Source organism: Dasypus novemcinctus, chromosome 1, assembly GCF_030445035.2.
Source record: "Dasypus novemcinctus isolate mDasNov1 chromosome 1, mDasNov1.1.hap2, whole genome shotgun sequence".
Lineage (NCBI taxonomy): Eukaryota > Metazoa > Chordata > Mammalia > Cingulata > Dasypodidae > Dasypus > Dasypus novemcinctus.
Genome location: NC_080673.1, coordinates 78,865,926 through 78,888,010, shown reverse-complemented (window position 1 = coordinate 78,888,010; position 22,085 = coordinate 78,865,926). Strand labels below are relative to the sequence as shown.

The 22,085-nt window shown below is 38.6% G+C and overlaps 1 protein-coding gene across 5 annotated transcripts in view; it reads right to left on the bottom strand.

Annotated features, from left to right (window-relative positions):
- The window catches only part of PDE5A (phosphodiesterase 5A), a 160,605-nt gene that overhangs the window by 74,864 nt on the left and 63,656 nt on the right, over nt 1–22,085 (bottom strand). For all 5 annotated transcript variants that reach the window (XM_004479025.4, XM_004479026.4, XM_004479028.5 and 2 more), the window contains exons 4-6: nt 7,915–7,986; nt 6,199–6,288; nt 935–1,072 (exon numbers count right to left, since the gene is read on the bottom strand). In XM_004479025.4, coding sequence (XP_004479082.1) covers nt 935–1,072; nt 6,199–6,288; nt 7,915–7,986 — 300 coding nt within the window. The remainder of the gene's footprint in view (nt 1–934; nt 1,073–6,198; nt 6,289–7,914; nt 7,987–22,085) is intronic.

Sequence of the window (22,085 nt, the reverse complement as noted above, 5' to 3'; positions counted from 1 at the left end):
GTGTATCTGTGCATATGTATGTGGGTATGTCTTACTACGTAAAACAAAAACACTAATATAAATTATGTATTAAATATTTTATTAACCTACTTCCCCCAAAATATCAATTCAAATATCATATGTGGATTCTAACTGACCTATACATACAAATGGTAATCCCCTTTCTCTTTCCTATTAATCCACTAATGAAGTCTATTTTAGGCACTTAAGGGAAAAAACAAAACTATATCTAAAAGAAATATCTCAGAAGCAGTGGTTTATAGTTGAGAAGGGAAAGTAACTGCATAAAGAAAAAGTGCCTTAGGCCAGGGGACCTGAATCTAAAGGCAAATTCAAAGTGGTTGGCCTGCCTATTTCTTTCCCCATACATCAAATTACAAATCAACAAACTGAAATCTATCAATTACAACAGTCACCTACCACTAATCTACGAATTAGTTCAATGGTTTGCCACTGTTAGTAAAGTATCTGGGACTACAGCCATCTTCTTCCATACCACTGCATCTACTCGGCCACGCCTTCTGGTTTCTAAACAGTTCCTGGTGGAAAGAAATTCTTATACCCAACCCATTCAGACTGTGGGTCTATCTGCTCATAGCAACCAGGGCACCCTATTCCTGACCATGTGAAATCACCACACTGTGAGGACAATGCATTTTTTCATCAAGATAGTGTAGTCCTTGACAAAGGCAGTGCATGGACATTCCCATGGTAACTATTTAGTGGTGGGGACAGAGGTGAGAGTGTGCGTTGAAGGTGCCTCCGACCTCATGTCTACTCTTCAACCAGCACAGCTCATACTGTTTACATGAATATCCACATGCAGTTCTGTTTGAGAGAGGGCTCTGGGGCTAAAATGAGGTTTAAAAGCAGCGATTTAAGGAATATAGGTTTCTATCTTTCCAAAAATAAAAAAGCCATGCTCTGTACTCACGGAGCAATCTTCATCCACTATGAAAATGGTGCATTTCTGCACCTGCATGAAAGAGATAATAGTGGCAGCTATTTTCTTCAGAATTACTTCTAATGATTGTTGTTCTTCAAAAATTAAGCTAGCAAGGTCAAGCAGCACCTAGGTAAAAATAATTAAGAGTTTATTATTTACTGTTTGTAATTATTAAAGCAATATAATTTGAATGGGCTTTAAGTTGTCCATACAAACTAGCAAGTCATGACAAAGTTTGCATTCAGATATTAAGTAGCTAAGTGTCTGTTTACTAATAGAACTTTCATATTAGTCGTTAGCACAATGGTTAAGGTCAGGGATGCTGAAGTCGGAGGAATCAGTTTTTAATCCTGGCTTCTCTTCTTACTGCCTTTGTGTCTTGAAAATAGGGAAAATAATAGTACCAGAACCAAAGGATTGTTGTGAGGATTAAATAAGTTAATGTTTATGGAAAATTATGAACCGCTTTGGATACATCAAACACACCATTACTACTGTTGTTGTTACAAACTTCAGAGATCAACATTTACAAAGCCAAAAACATTTTTCACAGAGCATAGTAAATACTGTCCGAGGTAAACAAAGCTCCAAGTGTTCCTTTTGTTGTTTTACTTTTCCTGGAATTTCTCTTTCTTCTGAATTTCATAGAACTTCTAATCTCACGCAGCATTTGTACAATGAGGGAGGAAGAAGGGTAAAAGAGAAAATTTCTTGGAGGCCATAGTATCCTATCTGTGGTGTGAAAGATGAGTAGGTATTGTTCAGGTGATGGGGAAAGGAAAATAGTTCAGACAAAAGTAACTGAATTGAGAAAGAGTGGCATACTGCAAGCTTTGATCAAGTTTTATGACAGCATAGAGTAAAACAAGGAGAACTAGGGAGATGAAGTTGCAGAGTTAAGCAGGGAAAGAACCTGAAAAGTTCTGTGTGTCTTGTGAAGCAGCTTGGACTATGCCCGAGATGGAATAAAGGAGGGAAGTGACATTATCACATTTGTGTTCTTAAGCACGGAGACTGGAATAAAGGGTGGCAAGAGTGGAGGAGCAGGGAGAGGTGGGATAACTCTGAGGCACATGGTCTACACTGGCTCCTGAATTTGCCAAAGGGGGTGAGTGCCAGTTGCTCACGGGAGAAACTGGTTTGATGATGTACCTTTGACTGTCTTCCTCTGCTTTCCTAGGTCACTTCCTCATAACCCATGTCGGTGTTTCTTTCAGACATCAAATAAACTACTTGGATTCAAAAAAAAGAAAAAGAGTAGAGCTGGGAGAACAATTAGAAAGATATCACAGCTGAAGACAATCCCACTCTCTTCCTCTTGATGCCTTGCAGTAATGAGATCAAAGACATAACTAATTTCAAGCTCATACCACAAAAAGGATTATAGAAGGGTCCACAGTAAATCTGGTAGTTCAATAAATCAATGGAGGATAGAATAAGGAAGAAGGAGTGGTAACTGATAGAGCAAGGTCCATGGGAGCTATGTGAGGTTTGGACTGCAAATGCTAGAGAGCATCTTCCCTCCTCAACTTTAATCTACTCACAATGGGGAGGCAGCTGGTCTCTGTCTGCAAAAACAAAAGTTACTTCTCAAAATAAACTGAGCAGCCTCAGAGAAAAGAACTGAGATTTAGGGATATACCCAAATTGTCTTAAACCAATCATCTTGAAGCAAAGCTGAGCAGAAGACGAAGTTACCATGTAAACAGAGCTCCCAAACGACTTTGCTTTGTTTGCTTCATGGACCAAATTATGAAATATGTCAAACGTGAAGAAGAATATCAAGTGTACCCACCAACTAACTCCAATTATACCTCAACATTTTGCTTCAGATTTCTTTTTCCTTTTGATAAATAAAACATGGCAGAGACACTTGAAACCTGTGGATTTCTTCTTAATTCTATGCCCTCTTGTTCTCTTTACAGATTTAACCATTATGCTGAATTATAATACTACATAGATAATTATATAAAAAAACATCGACGACAGTGTTTTAGATCCAAATATTACATAAATTGTATCATACTATAGGTATAATCTTCAATTTGCTTTTTTCAGTTTAATATTATATTTTTGGGATTTATCTACATCAGTATTTGTGGCTCTAGCATGTTCTTTTTAAGTGCTCTATAGCACTCCGTATTTCCAAATAAATATACTGCAATTTAGTTCTCCGTTCTCCTGATGAAGGATTTTTAGATTGTTTTCAATTTTCCTGTATTATATACAGCTCTGTGATGAACCTTTCTGTGCATAAGTGAATTTCTCTTGAGGAGGTGCCTTGAATAGAAGGGGAACTGCTGGGTTAGTCAGAGGACATACAACTCTTCTACGGTAGGAGATATTGCCAAATAGGTCTCCAAATTGGTTGTACCAATTTACACTCTCACCTGAAATGTTTAAGAGTTTTGATTTTCCCTCATTAATACCTGGTATTAGATTTAAAATTTTTGTCCAATTTGATGAGTATAAAGTAGAATTTGATTTTGTTTTAATTTTCATTTCTGTAACCAATTGTGAGGTTAAACATCTACTTGGCTTGACATATTTGGATATTTGGTTCTTGCTTTTGTGGACTGCCTGCTAATATTCTCTGCCTATTTTTCTACTTAGTGTCTTTTATTTAGTAATGTATGGAAGTACATTATAAATTGTAGATGTTATTCTTGAGAAAACTACCTCACTCTTAAAAATTTTTTTTTTAGAGGTTTCTATATACCCCACTCCCCACACCCCCCCACTTCTCCCACATTGACATCTTCTTTCATTTTTTTATAAGATTTATTTATTTATTTATTTCTCTCCCCTTCCCTCCCAACCCCGGTTGTCTATTCTCTGTGTCTATTTGCTGCGTCTTCTTTATCCGCTTCTGTTGTTGTCAGCGGCATGGGAATCTGTGTTTCTTTTTGTTGTGTCATCTTGTTGTGTCAGCTCTCCGTGTGTGCGGCACCATTCCTGGGCAGGCTGCACTTTCTTTCGCGCTGGGCAGAACCTTACAGGGCACACTCCTTGCGCGTGGGGTGCACTCCTTGTGCATGGGGCGCCCCTAGGCGAGGGACACTAGGCGGGGGACACCCCTGCATGGCATGGCACTCCCTGCACACATCAGCACTGCGCATGGGCCAGCTCCACACAGGTCAAGGAGGCCCAGGGTTTGAACCGCGGACCTCCCATGTGGTAGACGGACGCCCTAACCACTGGGCCAAGCCCGCCGCCCACTCTTAAAATTTAAAGGACATCAAAGAATTACCAGACATTTTGTAAATCCTCCTTCTTAAAAGTCAAACAAAAATGTCAAAAACAGAATAATTGAAAGAAAAGGTGAAAAAATATTCCTAATTTACATTCTCAGAGAGATCAAAAGAGATAGTACATCCTTTATAAAAACAAAGAACAGGGAACCGGACTTGGCCCAGTGGTTAGGGCATCCGTCTACCACATGGGAGGTCTGTGGTTCAAACCCCGGGCCTCCTTGACCTGTGTGGAGCTGGCCCATGCGCAGTGCTGATGTGTACAAGGAATGCCCTGCCATGCAGGGGTGTCCCCACATAGGGGAGCCCCACATGCAAGAAGTGCGCCCCATAAGGAGAGCCACCCAGTGTGAAAGAAAGTGCAGCCTGCCTAAGAATGGCGCTGCACACATGGAGAGCTGACACACAAAATGACGCAACAAAGAGAAACACAGATTCCCGTGCCGCTGACAACAACAGAAGCAGACAAAGAAGACGATGCAGCAAATAGACACAGAGAACAGACAACCAGGGTGGGGTAGAGAAATAAATAAATAAATCTTTAAAAAAAATAAAATAAATACAAAGAATAATAATCAAAGAAAAAGTTCTTTGAAATTAAAAACAATTGCCCCCCTCAAGAAAAATTAAATTATGAAAGCAAAGATTGAGACATCCAAAAAGCTTAACAACCAAAAAATAAAAAGAAAACAAAACAAAAGGCAGTAACACACACACACAAACTATGAAGAACCAAAAGTCAGAACGACATGGATGCTAGTTAGAAAACCACAAAGCACTGCCTTTAAAATTCTGAGAAAGTGATTTTCACTTTAGAATTCTATACCCAGCCAAACTGATAGACATATTTCTACATGTAAGGACTCAGAAAGCTTCCCTTTCTCAAATAGTTCTCTGAGAAGGTGCTGCATCCAAACAAGGGAGTAAACTGAGATAGAAATATGGGATCCAGAAAACAGTGAAATCATTCTAAGAACACAAGAGAAGGAAAATGATATAATGACAGCTGTACACAGTGCACAGGGGGAAAAAGCTCAGCTTGGAAGAGGAAAGAGGGAGAAACTCAACTGGGAGATGTGCAAGAAAAAGAAGAACTTAACAGAAGAATGCCTAATAAAATAGAGAGTTGGAGGGGAGAGGAGGGATGGGGACAACATGAGCCTACAGTAGAACGAATAGTTCAAGGAAAAAAGAAAGGCATTCAGAAAAACTAAGTTATATATAAGGTGAACATTTACATAGTCATGGTAATCATAAATACTTCATGTTAAATTTTAACTTTAGAATTAGCCTAGGCAAAGCTTAAGGTAACTTAATAATGATTATAGAGCAAAATATATGTTAGCTTGAGTAATACAAAAGGTCCAGATGGTGAAAGCACAGGTAAGGTGGGGTAGTTGGGAAGAAGAGATGCTAAGACCCTCATCTTATGAAGTATGGGATCAAGTGATGATATCTATGGTTGACAGAGCAAGAACTAAAAGCATAAGTATATTATATTGTTTATCATCACAAATACAACCCATGTAAATTAAAACATGGCCATGTTATGGTAGGCTAGGGAAATGGCAAGTAAGAAGTTCTGTAAAACAGTTAAGTCTCATCCCTCAAGCGAGTGAATATTGTCTAACAGTGATAAAGCAACTAAGTATGGAAAACAGGAAATGGAAACGATTAAAAGAAACAACTAGGGAAATGTCTGTGGCTCAAGCAACTGAGCTCCAGTTTACCATATGGAGGACCTGTGTTACACCCCCCAGACCTCCTGGTAAAAAAAAAAGAAAACAAAAAGGTGTCCAAGACCTTCACGGACAAGTACACCGGAAAGGATGATGACAGGGACAGGGAAAAAAAATAAAAGAAACAACTAAATCATTTATCAGCTGAACCCGTACTATTTAAATTTTTAATCCTGTTCAGAAATTACTTGGATTAAAGTTTTAACAATTCGAAAAAAAACCATAATTTCTATACTCTCTCTCTAGTAATCAAGAGATTTACCTGGTTTCTCTTGTTTTCCAGCAGTGAAGTCTCATAGAGTTGTGCATTGTGAAGAACAATACCACAAAATGCCAAATAGGCAGCAAAGTCCTAGAAAATAGATAAGACAACAGCTAAATAAGAATTGTCCAAAAACTGTCTAGTTAAATTGCCTGCAAGAGTAAAGGTGTCCAAAAATATTTACAGTTGAAATAAATATTAGAAAAGCCAGAAGTGTAGGTGTGTTTCTGCATTAAATTCTAAAATTAGGAATTAAATTAGCCACTAGTAGATGACAAGTATTAACACAGCCCCCTAAGGCAATATGTTAGGAATAAATTAATAAGGAGAGAGAAAGCTGAGTCTAAGACACAGAATTCTTTATATAATTTAAAACTGCAATTTGCTCTATGTAAAATTTGGTGTAGTTTTTGCATGGTATTAAGACTTGGCCCTGTGCTGAGACTATATAAATAGCTTCTGACTTATTACTGGGGCAAGGGAAAGCTCACAGACTTGTTAATAGAATATTGGCAATAACAGTCCCACGTAAAGATGCAAATATTAGTTTAAATATGCTCTTTTTATCACAGATTTAAAAACCATATTAGGGTGATATGCTCATAATTATATTAATTACTGATTAAAATAAATCTTCAGAATGTCATACTTTATTCACAATTATGGATTTATTCTGCCAAGGGTAATAGAGTCTAAAAATGTAAATCGATTCAAGAAAGGTTTTTATTAATGGACTATAGACCAGTAATGGAATATAATGCCTACCTAGCACCATGTTTTCCCACCCAATATTCTTGAATGTCCTTAACATAAAAGGAGGCTAGATGTCTATTTCTCTGATTTCAAAGATACTTGCAATGTTCGCAAGCAATTAAAATATGGGGATCAACAGGCACCAATCCAGCCTATAGCACTGAGACAAAAATAACTGTCTTGCCTGAATATCTCTCCAAATTCAAAAGCTCCTACTAATTTTCAGGGAAACAAAAATAGCAATTGGCTTGGCATAGGAAGATTTCAGTGGTCTGTATACTATACATATAATTACATATTCAATAGGATAAATAATAAAACCTCCTGACAGAATGATGACATAAGCAGGTTTAAGGGCTTCCGTCCCGGAAAGCACATCAATTTGGTGTGCGGAATGTATTCCTTCAGAGTTGGAGAATAGTAATAAAATAATGCTGACTGCTGCTCTTTCTGAAGCTAAAGGCACATCAGCCAACCTGAATTCACACCTTGGCGCCCATGGTCTGTGTGCAGAGCTTATAAAACACTCTGAAATTTGCTTCACCAGGAGGCAATTCCAATTTTCAGCCAATCTGGCATGTCGAACTTGGAGCAGTGCTTTCAGGGGTTTTGACTTAAGGTTGAATTCTTTATAGTGGTGATGAAAGGTAAATGAGATAGTTAAAATACCAGAAGTTACCCTCTGTAGGCCCCAATGTGCACACAGCCCAGCAGAGGCTTGGCTGCCTGAGGAGGATGGAATTTCTTCTTTTTTTGGGTGCAGCCATGATTGAATAACAAAGGTTCTCTCAAATCAAGCTGGCACTGTATCAGCCATAGGAAAGACACACTTTCAAACTTTTCAGATAATTTTTAACCATAAAGATCTTCATGATCAACAATTTCAGCAATAGCTAATTCTAACACTATAAAGAGAAAGCACCTTCCTGAAATCGACATCACACCCAACACAGGTCTTTATACCTTTTCATCTTTTTCAGAGAATGTCCCACCATTTCCAGATTTCTTGTTGATGGCCTGGGCAACACCAACCACCTGGCATAAGGAGAAAAAGTGATACATTTTTTTTTTACTGAAAGTGTTGGTATAAATTCACCAGAGTGTGGTAACAGAAGAATTTCTAATTACATGCACTTTAAAATAACAAAACAAAAACAAAACTCCTCAGCATTTGAATTTGTTTTGTATCATCTACTACACTTTTATTTTCCCTAATAAGAGTTTGAATATTTTTAACTTCTTGGGACTTAAACAATATTTGATTCTGCGATTTCACCCTGCATTTTTAATAAACTATTGACAATCATATTTTAAACATATTGCACAGTACTTGAAAAAAAATCAAATTACTATTATATTTCAAATAATATATGATAATATGAACACTTTATATTGGTTTTAAAAATATTTCAAAAAGGCTAGTTTTTCTCTTTCGCTAAAAATTAAAGCGGACTCAGTGACTGATCACAGAATCGTAGGGATGTAATATGACAACTCAAAATTCTTTTTGAAACTTCCATCCTTGAAAATTTTTATAGCAGTTTGATATTGATGTGTTCCAAAAAGAAATATTGAATTATGTTTGTAAATTGGTCTTTTCCTGTGGGCATATTAGATAACATTGGATTCAGATTACTTGATCAAGTAAACCTCTTGTGCTAGTAGGGCATTGAGTCCTCAACCCCACCCTTGGTGGGTGGGGACTCACAGATAAAAGACATGGCAAAGGATAGAGTGGAGGGTTTTTTTGTTGGAGTTTTGATGTTGGAGTTTGATGCTGAAGTCTTAAGTTGGAAACCTGGGAAGTAAGCATACAGAGGAAAGAGAAGCAAGCCCCGGGAAGACAGAAACCCAGGAAGCCCGAACCCTCTCAGACATTGGCAGCCACCTCGCTCCAACATGTGGAAATAGACTTTGGTGAGGGAAGTAACTTATGCTTTACGGCCTGGTCTCTGTAGGCTCCTATCCCAAATAAACACCCTTTATAAAAACCAACTGATTTCTGGTATTTTGCACCAGCACCCCTTTGGCTGATTAATACAATTATTTTACCTTCAACAGACTTATTTTTGGGGAAAAAGGCTATTGTAAAATCAAAACAGGAATTAATAGGCTGAGTCACATTTCAAATGAGTCAGAAGGTGTTTGAACATTGAACTGTATCTTAAGAAGACAAGTCTGTCTGCCAATGTCTTAGGTTTCCACAAAAGATTTAACATGATTTTAATGATCTTCTCAACTTTTTGCTTGAAAATCTATTTTACTGACATCTGTAGTGCCAACTTCAGTTTGAGATATTACCTTAATACTTTTCACTCCTTCTATTAGGGTTCTCAAAGGAAACAGAACCGACAGGGGATATCTGTAAATAATAGGAGACTTTATAGAATTGTCTCACGCAACGGGGATGCAGAAGTCCAAATTGTGCAGGGCAGGCTGCAAACCAGGGGCTCTGATTAAGGTCCTTGATGAGTTCAAAGGAGACACTGACTGTCTGAAGTAGAGGTCGGAATTCTCTCTTTGAATGCTGAAATCACTTCTCCTTTTAAGACCTTCAACTGATTGGACGAGCTGTCACTCACTGCTGATGGCAATCTCCTTGGTTGATTGTAGATGTAAACAGACATCTATTCAATCAATTCACTGATGATTAAAATCTGTGAAATGCCCTTGTATTACAATTAACCCAGTGCTTGCTTGACCAAACAGGGCATCATTACCAGGCCAAGTTGACACATTAGCCTAGCCATCACAGTCCAACCATTGTCAACTTGGCAGCCATACACAAAACCTTAAATCATATTTACTTTCTGAATAAAAACAATAACATATAAATATTTCCACCTAACTATATTCAACAATCCTGTGTACAACTGGAAACTCACTAATTCCTTCCAGAATATGGTGCAAGTCCTTGGGTAATACTCACTCTTAAACTAGACATCCTTAAATACGATGACATGAAACCAATACAAATTATGTCACATGATAAGGGAAAAGGTTAGGGAAGAAAACAGAGATAATCACTTTATGTACATATAAAACATAATCATAACAAAACAAGAAAGAAATACTCATGATTATTAGTCTTCATGTCTGTAACTGGTCATGTGGTCAAAGTTTGCATTTATCACAACCTTCTTCTACTACCCATTCCATGTTCCATTTTCCCTCGGCAAGTGTTGTTCTTTGCCTAGTGAGGTGACCAAAATTTCATTCCCTTGGATTTCAGGCCTTTGTTAGTTCTACTTGAATTGGGTTGTTGCAATTTTCCATTGACTTTAATTATAGGACATGGCAGTACTAAGAGACGCCCTACGGGATCTCCTATATTCTAGGAAAACTCTTCTTTACCTCCATTGTGTAGGTACAGTCCTATTTCCCCTTGATAGTCAGGATCAATCACCCCAGCCAGTACAATAATTAATTCCCTTCTTTGCCTGTTGATTGAGAGGTATCAGGAACCTAAAGTGGCAGTGCAGCTTACACAGAGCCTCCTCTTGTTCTGGTCCCCACTCAAAACTAGCAGCTTTTCTGCTCACTCAGTAAATGGGCCAAAGCAGCATACCCAAATGAGGAATGTGTTGTCACCAAAACCCAAAGAGACCAACTACACATTGTGCCTCTTTTTTGGTCGTAGGAGGGGCCAGATGTGACAGTTTATTCTTTGCTTTAGAAGGGATATCTTGACATGCCCCATACCACTGGACACACAGAAATTTCACTGAGGGGGACAGCCCCTGTATTTTTGTTGGATTTATCTCCCATTCTCTCTCACACAAATAAGTCTACAGTAATTGCTACTTCTTGCTCACTAGGTCCTATCAACATGATATCATCAATATAATGGACCATGTGATGTCTTGTATGAGGGAGAGGCAATCAAGTTACCTGTGGACAATATTATGACAATAGGGCTGGAGAGGTGATAAACCCCTGAGGCAGGAGAGTGAAGACAGACTGCTGGCCTTGCCAGCTGAAAGCAAACTGTTTCTGGTGGTCCTTATTAATGGCAATTGAGAAAGAAGCATTTGCCAAATCAACAGCTGCATACCAGGTGCCAGGGGATGTGTAGATTTGCTCAAGCAATGATACCACATCTGGAACAGCAGCTGCAATTGGAGTCATCACGTGTTTAAGTTTACAATAATCTACTGTCATCCTCAAAGATCTGTTTTCTGCACAGGTCAAATAGGAAAGTTGAATGGGGATATGATAGGAATCACCACCCCTTCATCTGTCAAATCCTCGATGGTGGTACTGATCTCTGCAATCTCTCCAGGAATCTGGCATTGCTTTTTTTTTTTTTCCATAAAAACCATACATCCTTTTTATTGTTAAGTCATAAAGAGGTATCAAAATTAAAAGCAAAAATTACAGGGTAAGACTCAACATAACTACCAGGAGCACCAAAGGAAGTGAAAATGGAACTAGGCGCAGGGCAATATGAATTAATGAACATGGGAAGGACAAGGATGGGGAGAACAGTGAGCATGTGCTGAAGATACTAGGGGAGAGGATCTGGTGAAAAATTTGATCTTAGACAAGTGCCTAGGTAAAGAAATAATGGGATAAGATTTCTAAACCCCACTATGTGCTTAAGAGTCATCCTCACCATTGGCACTGTCTGTCATCCTCTCCTTCCTCTGCCTCTTTTTCATCATCCTTGAGCAACTCCAGCTGGTCATCCCCCCATCTTCATTATCATCATCATCATCATCAGGTAGGTTCCCCTCCTCAGCAGAGTCATCTGGCATTGCTTTTGATTTGCTAGGCTAGGTAAGGGCAGTTATAATGGCTTTTGCTTGATCTTTCCAACCATAAAAGCCCTCACTCCACAAGTCAGGGAGCCAATGTGGGGATTCTGCCAGTTACTGAATATGACTATTCCAATTATGCATTCTGGAACAGGAAAATAACCACAGAATGGGTCTGGCGACCCACTGGTGCCACCTGAGCTAAAATGCCATAGATCACTTGACCTTCATAAGCCCCCTACTCTGACTGGTGGACCAGCGACCTTTTGGGTCTCCTGGAATTAATGCCACTTCAGAGCCGTGTCTAATAATCCCCAAATGTCTGATGATTTCCTTTTCCTCAATGCAGTTACTCTGGGGAAAGGTAGGAGGATGATTAACAGTATAAATTTTTGGCAGTTTAACAGGACCCTTCCTCAAGGGGACCTGGCCTTCTCCTTATTCAAGGGGCTCTGGGTCTGTAAAGTGTCTCAAGTCTGGGAACTGATTAAGGAAGGGGCTGTGACTCTATTTCTGTCATTCAAGTTAGGGTTTTGTTCACTCAACCTAGAACTCTTCTGCTTATATAGATCAAGTAGGAATTTAGTAGAGTCCATCTATTTCACTTCTAGGTACCCCATGATCTATTAGCAAGAGCTAGGTCTGTGCAACTCAGACTCTTTTGATTGCTGCTTTGAGTCTGCCTTTCATTGTAGTAGTCATGCTGACTTTGTCTTTGGCGATTAAGTGTTGATACTCGGCTTCTGCCAGCCTGAGTTCCTATCATCCCCATAGTGTTTAAGGATTCTATTTCCATGACAGTAATTTCTACAGCAATCTAGGCTACAGAGAAGAACAACTTCAGGGAAGAGGGAGTTAGTCTCACAAATTTATTCCTCACAATCCTGATTAAAAAAGTATGTCCTCTGGACATTCCTGGGGTGAGTGGACAGTTCTTAAATGATGCATCCATTTTAGCATTCCAATCTCTAAGCCTTTGGATCCCCTCATCTATAGTATACTAGGGTAAATTGGGTATCTCAGCCTCAGAAATTCTAGGCCACCTTTTGGCCCATTTTTCAATCAGCCACTCAAATTGTTAGAGCCCTATCTAAACCCTGGAGCTACTACACTGAAATCAGAACAGAATTGACAGGAGATATCTGTAAATAATACCAGACTCTATAAAATTGTCTCATGTAACCACGGGGAGGCACAAGTTCAAATTGTGCAGGGCAGGCTGTAAACCAGGGACTCTGATGAAGGTCCTTGATGAGTTCACAGAAGACACTGGCTGTGTTAAGTACAGATTGGAATTCTCTCCCTGAATGCTGAAATCACACACCTTTTTAAGACCTTCAACTGATTGGATGAACCATCACTCACTGCTGAAAGCAATCTCCTTGGTTAACTGTAGATGTAACCATGTATCTATGCAATCAACTCACTGATGATTAAAGTCTATGAAATGCCCTTGTATTACTATTAGCCCAGTGCTTGCTTGACCAAGCAGGTGCCATCACCTGTCCGAGTTGACACATTAGCCTAACCAACACACTTCTCTTTCCTACTTATTTATTATATTCTTCCCTACTTTATGCAATCTGATGTCAGCAGATGCAAGATGATTCTACTTTAGGAACATGAAACCCTTAGTTTTCTATGAATGGTTTATTCTTTTCTTCCAAACTGTCACCTCACATTAATCACTCTGCTTTAAGAAAAATCCTCATCCACATAGACAGCAGAACAAGGAAAGGGAAAAAGCATTTCTTGTCTGATGTTCTGTTCTTAATGTCTTTCTTTTTCCCTCCTATTATAGAGTTAAGGGATGTTATTTTTAAAAAGTAGAATTACCCAGTTTTTCAGTACTTTTTTTTTTACTTTATCTCTCCCTTATTCTTTGTACATACTTTAGTTCTTGAAAATGGCAAACAGATTTCAATATGCTCCAACTTCAATGACTAAATGCCTGGTAGTGCTTTTATCTAATGTCACAAATGTATGGATTATAGCTAGGCATGCCCACCTGAAATATAATTAACAGGAACCACTTGAGGGTCACTGAGTTCTAATATCCAGTATAACTCAGTTATTCTAATTGTTCATCCATTCATCCATTCAACAAACACTAAAGTTCCTAATAATCAGCAAGTTGTGACAAAAACTGGGGTTAATTCTGCTCAGAATCAAGAGTAGGTAGCACATAAGCGTACACTTATAGCGCAGCAGGAGAGTGCAACTGGTTTTATGATACAGATATCCACAGATCACAGGGGGCCCAAAAAGGTGTCATCTAATATGTGTAAAAAAGAAGACTTCTCAGCAGTGAATATTTGAGTTTTTGTCTTGAATAAATAAATTTTTGTTTTTTAATAAGAAAAACACCTAAATTTAAATCTTCATTTCAAGGAAGATGATTTTGTAACATATATGGAGACTGTTACACAAAACTCCTCAGATATTTAAACAGTAAAAACAAAACAAAACAAAAATATGTATTGCTATACTATTTATACATGGAACTGGGTAAGGCCATGTACAAAGCACGCAAACAAGGAGACAGTGCCTATAAATATAAAGGGACAAAAAAGCCAGCTGCTTATTAAATAATGAGTAATCAAATTATTTTAACAGTTTAGTCCATTGCTGCATCACTATAAATTGCCAGTGAGATGACAGCCACTTTCAAATTGTTAGAAGGAAAGAGAAAAACCCATAGCCTAATGTGCTTTTTTTAAATCAAGACTAGTAAAAGGATCATGTTTGTTAGTTGAGGTCATTAGAGGCCCTTGAAAATGAGGTCAAAGTCTATAAGTGCAAATTAGCTTATGTGGTCCAGTGGTGCAGGCGATGGATTTCTATAACTTGGTCAGGGATATGTACACTGGGTGACTGAACAATGCTTTGGGGTGGAGAGGGGAGAGATGGAAGGGAATAGGGCATAAAACGTTTTGTGGATGGGTCAGTCAGCATCAATTCCTTACTAAAAAAGCAGAACCAAATTATGGCCTGTTCCCAGTGGGTCTCACTTAAAGTAAGGTTTCTTCAGCAGACATGGGGATGGTCCTCAAAGTACTCCTTTTTAAAAAAACATGTATCCCTGAAAAATTGAAGTTAGTCATTTGCTCCACTGTACAAAGTTAAGTTTTAATCTGCTGAGGAATATTTATAGGGTAAACATTATTTCTAACTGTGGGCTGAAGGGTTTTCTCTCTGGTCACAAGAACAATGTTCCTAAAACCATACTAAATATCCTACATTATTCACAATTTTCAACCAACACAACAGCGTTCATGCAGCTGAATAACTCTATTTTTTCATTTCTAGAATTTCAATTTAATTATTTTTTCCAAATCTGCCTGTTCTTTCTTCTGTCTCTCTCCCTACCCCCATTTAAATTTTCCCTTCCTTAATCTCTTTGAATGAATTTATTTTAAAGTATCTTTCAGGTTTTTCTCTAATTCTTGGGAGGCAAATTCTCCTACTTACTGCATCTGCTTGTTCTCCTTCATTGCGACTGTTTTCTCACTTTTATAATTTTGACTGTAAGCTCATCCTTAGCAAGGCTGTTTTCCATGGGGGTCCTGTATTCCCTGAGTTGTGGGCGTCCACACACTGACTTTCTGTTCACCTCTGCCCTATCCTGGTGGTGTGAATTTGAATCCATTCCTTCGTACAGGCTGCTGTTCTCACAGTTCACAGATGTTTCTTTCTTCTGCCTCAGACACTGGCAGAGGCATGCTTTCTTGCTGCTACTTCTGGCTGCTGGTGGAGTGTTGCTAGGCCCAGTTTCATGGATGGAGTCATCACAGATTTAGGCTTTCTGTAGGCGTTTTTAGTTCCAGTCCTTCCACTTCCTCCCCACATCTGGCGTGGACCCATTCCACAACCTGCGGATGTCACCTCGCAGCCTGTACCTGAATCCCACCCCTCCCTGAGCCCATGTGGCTTTCAGTGTCAGTCACTTTTCTTACTTTGGGTTCCATTTTCGTTTCTGGCCCTTGGTGTTTTCCCTTTCATGATTTTGAGTTTGTACATATGTACATATATATGTATTATAAAAATAAAATATTGTTTTCAGCGAGATTTTTATCTGCACTGCTTAAAGCACAGGAGATATTCTTCTCCATCTACTCAGTCTGATAAACTAAAGTCTTATTCATATGCTTCAAAACTTTATTGGACACCCTGAATACCAGGTCTTTAATACTATTTTTTTCCCCGTCATTAAAGCAAGATATTTATCATTTGGAAACTACGTGAAATGATGGCTTCCATCAATAGGTTTTTCATCCTGTTGGTAAGCAATTATTTCCCTCATAAATAAATTTACAGGTTGAGATATAAGAGATAAATTTATTTGAGAGGATTGGTTCAACGTATTTGTTATTTTTTAAAAGGCAAATTCTCAACAATAGACAAACAACCCAATTGAAAAATAGACAAAAGACATTTTTCTAAAGAGGAAATACAAATGGCTAAAAAGCATATGAAAAGATGTTTAACATCACTAGCTATTAGGGAAATGCAAATCAAACTCATAATGTTCACATCTATTAGACTGGCTGTTATTAAAAAAACATAAAACGACACGAGAGGATGTAGACAAATAGAAACATCCATGCACTGCTGGTGGGAATGTAGAATGGTACATCTGCTGCAGAGGACAGTTTGACAGTTCCACAGCAAGCTAAATATAGAATTATGTACTGCTACCATATGTGGCAGTTTGATATGGTTCATAAATTCCAATAATAGATATTGGAGTATATTTTGTAAACTGGTCTGTACCTGGGAGTGATTAAATCACAATTAGGGCTTTGATTGGGCCACATCAGTAAGGTGTTAAGTCCCTGCTCCTTGGTGGGTGGGGACTCACAGATGAAAAACATGGCAAAGGACAGAGTTGGCGTTTCCTGTTATAGTTTTGATGCTAGCATTTTGAGCTGGAGCCTGGGAAGTGAACACACAGGAAAAGAATACAGAGGAATATAGACAGCTCCTTCGACATGGCAGAAGCCCCAGGGAGGGAGACAGAGCTGTTCACCTGACAGTCTAGAGCTGACCTTGTGAAAAAACAGAGGAAATGTGCCCGGAGAGAAATGAACCCCAGGAAGAGAGGAACACAGGAAGCCTGAATGCTGGCAGATGTTGTCAGCCATCTTGCTCCAACATGTGCAAAAGACTTTGATGAGGGAAGTAAGTTATGCTTTATAGCCTGGTAACTATAACCTTCTACCCCAAATAAAAACACTTTATAAAAACCAACTGATTCCAGTATTTTGCATCAGCACTCCTTTGGCTGACTTAATACATCATATGTTCCAGTAATCCCACTACTATGTATATACCCAAAAGAACTGAAAGCAGGGACTTGAACAAATGTATGTACCCCAATGTTCATAGCAGCATTATTCATTATGTCTAAAGATGGAAGCAATCCAAGTTTCCATCAACAGAAGAACAGATAAACAAAGTGTGGTATATACATATGATGAAATATTAATCAGCTGTAAGAAGGAATGAAGTACTGACACATGCGACAACATGGATGAATCTTGAGGGACTTAAATTGAGTGAAATAAGCCAGATACAAAAGGATCAATATTGTATGATTTTACTGATAAGAACTAAGTATAATAAACAAACGTAGAGATAGAACTAGAATACAGGTTACCAGGAGATAGAATGGGAATAGAGAATGGGAAACCAATGCTTAATCTGTGCAGAGTTTCTAATTAGGTTGATTGTAATGGTTTGGAAATGGACAGAGGTAATAGTAACACAACAAAGGAAGCGTAATTGAAAGCACTGAGGTATGTCTGTGAACATGGTGTAAAGGGGAAGCTTTGATTTGGATATGTTGCTAGAAGGAAAGCCGAGGATCAAAAGTGGGAATGCACAACACAGTGAACCCTGTGGTGGACAACGATTGTGGTTAATAGTGCAAATATAGGAATGTTCTTTCAGGATCTATAACAAAGGTACATCACTTGTACAGGATACTGACAGGGGGGTGATACATGGGGAAAAGGGAATCTAAGGCAAAATATGGACTGTATTTAACAGAAATATTTTAACATTCTTGCATCAATTGTAACAAAGGTACCACACCAATTTAAGGGTCAAATATAGTGGGGAGGGGTTTTGAGAGTGTTGCATAATTAATTCTTAGAATTTACATCACAGAAACAACCAAATTTCCATGTCAGCTGTACTGTTTTATTCTGAGGCCTCTCTGAAAGTACATGCAGCCTGCTGCAGTCAAAGCCTCATCTTCAGAAGGAGAGAGAGAGAGAGAGAGAGAGAGAGATTGGAGAACTTTATACGAGAAGCAAAGCAGTATATAATTTAGGTTCTACCTGACAACCTAACCCTGGCAAGAAGGTAAAGATGGGATGCAGTCAGGTGTCCCAACAGACATGGCCTTTTGAACATCTTGAAAGTTATACAGTTAGATAATTCTATGGGACATAAATGTATCTTTGTTGCCATAGGTATACTTTCTGGAGAGACAGATATACTTTCTAGATAGGCCCACACAGTAACTAACAAAATATTAAATTTTCCTCCTGGGGAAGCCCTGCTACTTTCTCAAATAAAATGGCAAAAGGCTCTGAAATATATAAGCCTGGCTTAATAAAAGAAAACAGGTCAATAAGCCAATCCCTTGATCTTAAGGCTTGCATTTACATGCCTTATTCCTGTAATAATGAAATTAAGCCTAAGCATAATTAATGCCTAAGAGTTACCTGCTGAAAATAGTGTTATTCAAATGTGGCCTCTCTCTAAGCCAAATTCTGCAAATAACTCATTACCTTCCCCCAGTGTGGGATATGAGCCCAGGGATAAGCTGCCCAGGCACCAAGGGATGCATTTGGAGAAATACCTTGACCAAATGGGGGAAATATTAAATAAAAGTGTTTTTATGGCTGAGTCAGGAGGTCATTCCAGAGGTTACACTTCTGCAGGTCTCAGGCAGACTTCACAAATTGCCAGTTAACAAAGCCTCAAACAAGAGTGCTCCTGAGGGCCCTAGGGACATTTGGACCCCAAGGCAAGTCACACAGCCTCAAGAATCAACAGCCTCTTGGCAGACCCATCTGGGAATATATGAAAATCTGTTTCCCCAACATAACATAGTTATACTCATTTATAAATCCCCTAATCATGGTTCTTCTACTCTTTTTGTCTGAACCTATTATCTTCAATTTGCCTGTTAAGTATATTTCTCAAAGACTTAAAGTCTTCAGTTTGTTCATATGCCAGAAGAGCCCTGGAACCCAGCAGATATGTGGCCGATGCCTATTGTCCAGGTTTTTGGACTTTCCCTGGACAACTAACAAAATGATGATAATGGACCAGCTCTGCCCCAAAAGCAAGGAGTATCTTCAACTGCAAACAAAACATTTGCAATCCACTGCTTCATAATATCTATGTCCCTTCTCAGCCTGAAGCACTCAGAGCAGACATCATTCCTCAAGACGAGGAATGAAAAAAAATGGGGGTGGGGAGTGTAACCACTGAACAAAGCAGATTTATTGTTATTGTAGTTATTATCCTGTGTTAACTGTCTTGTAACATTGATATAAAAAATAAATTTTTAACTTAAAAAAGGCAAATTCTATCAAGACTATTAGACCAGAAAAATATACCTAATATGTATGTGTCTCCAATTTCAGATGGATGAGATTTTTAAAACAATATTATCACTGGTTAAATATTTCATATGAGGAAATAAGTATAGGAGGAAAAGTATATTGTTTACTCAGGTCACACAGACAATGTGGTAGTTTGAGGCTTTTGTGGACCCCAGAAAATTACGTTCTTAAATTAATCCATTCCTGTGGATGTGAACCTATGGTAGGTGAGAAGCTTCAGTTAAGGGCCTTTGATTAGATTACTTTGGTAAGGTGTGCCCAGGGTATGTGTGTGTGTGTATACACACATATTTTTAGGTGTGAGTGTGTGTGTTTATGTCTGTATTTTTAGAAGGGGATTGAACCCAGGACCTCGTACATGGAAAGCAGGCAATCAACCACTGAACTACACGCACTCCCTTGCATTTTTAAATAAAAATTCTTTGAGATAAGTCATATATAAAAAAATTCACCCTTTTAAATTTAGTAGCTTTTAATATATTCAGACTTGGGCAGCCATCTATATAATTTTAGAACATTTTCAGTACTCTAAAAAGAAACTTGGTACCCATTAGCAGCCACTCCCTAGGCCCCGGAAACCACTAATCTACCTTCTACCTCTATAGATTTGCCTATTCTAGACTTTTCATATAGAAGGAATCATATACTATGGGATAATTTGTGACTTGATTCTTTCAATTAACGAAATATATATATATGCATAATATTTTCATATTGTAGCATGCGTCAATACTTCATTCCTTTTCGTGGCTGAAAAATATCCCATTCTATAGATATACCTCATTTTATTTATCCATTCTTTAGTTGATGGACATTGGGGTTCCAGGGTGGGTCTCGAATCTCTTATTGGAGACCTTTGAAACAGGATAAATCAGAGACCATCAACAGAGAGAAACGACAGGGGAGTTCAGAAAATAACTCACGAAAGCTGAGAGAGAGAGCCACTGAAATCAATGGAACCTGAGAGTCAGAAAGCCACAGAAGGAGCAGCCAGAAGCCGAGAAGGAAAAGACGGGCAAATACCACCACAGTGCCCTGCCATGCGGCAGGGGTCCAGGATTGCCACCGCCATGTCTTAAGGGAGAAAGCTTCAACCGATACCTTAATTTGGACAATTTTCTCAGCCTCCGAACTCTAAGCTTGTAAGCTAATAAATCCCCATTGTAAAAGCCAACCCATTTCTGGGATATTGCCTTGGCAGCTTTTAGCAAATTAGATAGTAAAATACAAAGAATAGTTTAAGTCCCCAAATTTCAAGGACACTGAGCAAAACGAGCACACTCTCCCCCTGCTGCTATAAAATCCTTCCTTCCGTTATCTATTACTACTTTAAACCAATGAGTTCACTGGCTTCAAGCCAAGTAATGGCTAACCACAGGTCTTTCAAAGTCAGTTTTCAAATATTGCTTTTATTTTATTTAACTGTAAGTATACCATGTCAGCCTTCATATCTAAGGTGCAAACCTCCTAAAAATGTTAGCTTCCACACTGAAAAGTCCATTCACTTCTGCCTATCTGCTGGCTACCTGTGCCTTGACATGGGTAATTTATACTTGTTTTTTTTAAAGCACAACGAAGCATCTCTATTTTCTATTTATTGGCACTTCCTACAGCATAAATAGATTATATCCTTATAAGGTAGAGTGCTCTTTTAGGAATGCAAAGGGCAAGACCGTCACTGGGTGAAAGTGTGGAATGTGACAGCTGGTAGTTTCAGGAGCAATTGATCATTGCCACCGTGAGCAATTTCTTCTTCAATCAGCAGTTGCCCCAGACACTTATTGAGGTCATACAGCAAATACAGTATATTCTTCCATTCTAAGCTCTAGGAGATGCTTGTTCATAGGAAAACTAAAAGCAGGGTGAGAAAGGGAACTGACTCTGTATATTTTAGTCACCCATCTGTCCTACCTAGAAGAAATGTCTCCATTGTAATAACAGGATTCTAGACGGTCTATAACCTGAGCCAAAGCCTGTACTTCACTAATAAAACAAGAACCTAACACTATCCAGGAGCCATTGGAGAATTTCCCCCAGTGCTCTTTTCAAACTTTGTCTTGATTTGGTCATTCATTCAGCAACCAATATTTTATTCAACAAATAATTATTGAGCACTGTTTTAGGTTCCCAATTAGTAGAACAAAATATCATACAATGGGTTGGTTTAAACAACAAGAATTTATTGGTTCATGGTTTTGAGACTAGTGGAAGTCCAAAATCGAGGCATTAACAAAGCAATGCTTTCTCCCCCAAAAGTCTGTGGTGTTCTGGGGCTGGCTGCCAGCAATCCTTGGTCCTTGACTTTTCTATCACATGACAATGCATATGGTGGTATCTTCAGGTTCTGATGACTTCCAGCTTCTAGCTGCTCCCTGTGGCTTTTCTTTCTGTGTCAATTTGCTTATAAGGACTTCAGCCATAACGAGTTAAAGGCCCACCCTCATTCATATTGGGCACACCTTAATGAATAACATCTTCAAAGGTCCTACTTATCCACAGACCTAGGTGTTGGAACATGAACATACCTTTTGTAGGGGACATGATTCAATTCCCAACAAGTGCCTATTGCATATCACTGTTCTAGGCAATGGAGATACAGAGAAAACAGATAAAAATCCTTGTTCTCATGGAATTTATTAGTCTTGGAGGAGAATCTCACTCTGTTACTCTTTCTCACTCCTGTTTTACAGATGAGCAAACTGAAGGGTAATTGAGTCTTTTTTTCACCTTGCTT